The sequence below is a fragment of the Rhincodon typus genome, chromosome 21, assembly GCF_021869965.1.
Source record: "Rhincodon typus isolate 14 chromosome 21, sRhiTyp1.1, whole genome shotgun sequence".
NCBI lineage: Eukaryota > Metazoa > Chordata > Chondrichthyes > Orectolobiformes > Rhincodontidae > Rhincodon > Rhincodon typus.
Genome location: NC_063352.1, coordinates 8365443 through 8367154, shown reverse-complemented (window position 1 = coordinate 8367154; position 1712 = coordinate 8365443). Strand labels below are relative to the sequence as shown.

At 53.7% G+C, this 1712-nt stretch overlaps 1 protein-coding gene across 1 annotated transcript in view; it reads right to left on the bottom strand.

The window, feature by feature from the left end:
• Positions 1–476, bottom strand: part of rmi2 (RecQ mediated genome instability 2) — a 10001-nt gene extending 9525 nt beyond the window's left edge. The window contains exon 1 of the mRNA XM_048609377.1: positions 113–476. Within this exon, the coding sequence (XP_048465334.1) occupies positions 113–401 (289 nt within the window). The 5' untranslated portion in view covers positions 402–476. The remainder of the gene's footprint in view (positions 1–112) is intronic.
• Between the last annotated feature and the right edge of the window lie 1236 nt (positions 477–1712).

Genomic DNA, 1712 nt, shown 5'->3' with positions numbered 1-1712 from the left:
GGGGGGGGTGGGGAAGAGGAACAGATGGGGGGGGTGGGGAAGAGGAACAGATGGGGGGGTGGGGGGTGGAATTGGAAGTGTATTGAATGATACCCCCCGCCCCTCCCGGTACCTGCCGCGATGCACGGCTTCCCCTTGGGGACACGGCTCGCTCCGGTGACGGTGAAGCTGCCGCTCGGGTCGAGCAGCCGGAGGCTGACGCCGTCCTCGGGCCGGACCTCCTGCACCGTGCCCTGCATCCAGACCAGGCCCAGCTCCAGCGGGGGCCGGCCGCTCGCCTCCCGCCTCAACAACCACCGGGCCGGGGCCTGCTCCCTGCTCCGGCAGCCCGCCTGCTGCAACTGCCCGGACAACAGCTTCCAGGGCGGGGAGGCCGGGGCCGCGGGGCAGGAGGCGGACATTCGGCCGGATCAAACCTCGCGCCTCCGGCCACTCACTAACTCGGTGGGGCGGGGGGAGGGGGGGGCGGAACGTGGGTGCGGCTGGAATGAGCCAATCAGAACCGGGAGTGCCGCCTGAACCAATCACACGGCCCTTCCCTCACAGGCTGACCAATCACAAACCAGGATATTCCGCCCCCCCACACAAGCGGCAAAAACCGGGTTTATTGACCAATCAGCAGGCGGAATCCCTCACGTTGACCAATCAGAAAGTAGGTCACTTCTATACCTGTCAATGAACTTGGAGGCAGTTCGGCCAATCAGAACATGCTATTTTTGCTCTCGACCAATCATGAAGCAGGGGTGTCCCTACCAATCGAAGAAGAAGAAGAAACACTAGCCAATAAATAGTTGGAATCTGGTTTATGACCAATCAGAACATCGATCGCCTCACTACCCATCCGAGAATAAAAGGGTGCATAGGCTGATCATTCCTTTCTACTCAATGGACAAGTATTGACCCATCATAGAGTTGGTGAACTACTGCACAAACGACACAATTTGACCAACCAGTAGCCGTTAATAGATCTATCCACGATCATAAAGGCAAGCATCTGTTTAGAAATCTGTATATTAACCAATTACAGGGCCTTACTCAACAAATTGGCCAATCATGAAATATAGAATCCTCTTAGCTGATCAGAGGAGCAAGGTAAATGCAGCAAAAACAAATAACTGTGGATGCTAGAAATCAGAAACCAAAACACCAAGTGCTGAAGAAACTCAGCACGTGTGACAGTCTCGGTGGAGAGAAAGCAGTGTTAACATTTTGGGTCCAGTGACCCATTTGGAGAACTGATTATAGCTGGGAAAAGGTTGGTATATGTCCCGAAGATGGGATGGGAGGAGTAAACAATAGGTAGAGATAGAGCTCCGAGAGAGAGAAAAACAGTTGAGCAGACAAAGGAATGGGTAAGGGTCAGCCTGCTTGGCAGAATCAATAGCTGTCAATTGGGATCGTTAGTGGTTGACAAAGGGATGGTTGTGATAGCAGTCCATGTGATGACAAGGCCTGGTGTGTGTGTATTGGGGTAAGGACGAGGGAGAAAGTGAGGTTGTAGACATACTCGCTGAGCCGGTGGGTTTGGTAGCAAATGTTTCGTCACCCTGCTCGGTAACATCGCCAATTCGACCACCCCAGCAAACCGAGGCACATAAATAACAAGTGGGACAGAATACCAGTGCTTCACTGGAAGCGCACTGACGATGTTACCTTAGCAGGGTGACGAAATGTCTGCAACCTAACCCAACGGCTTGGTGAGCATGCCTACA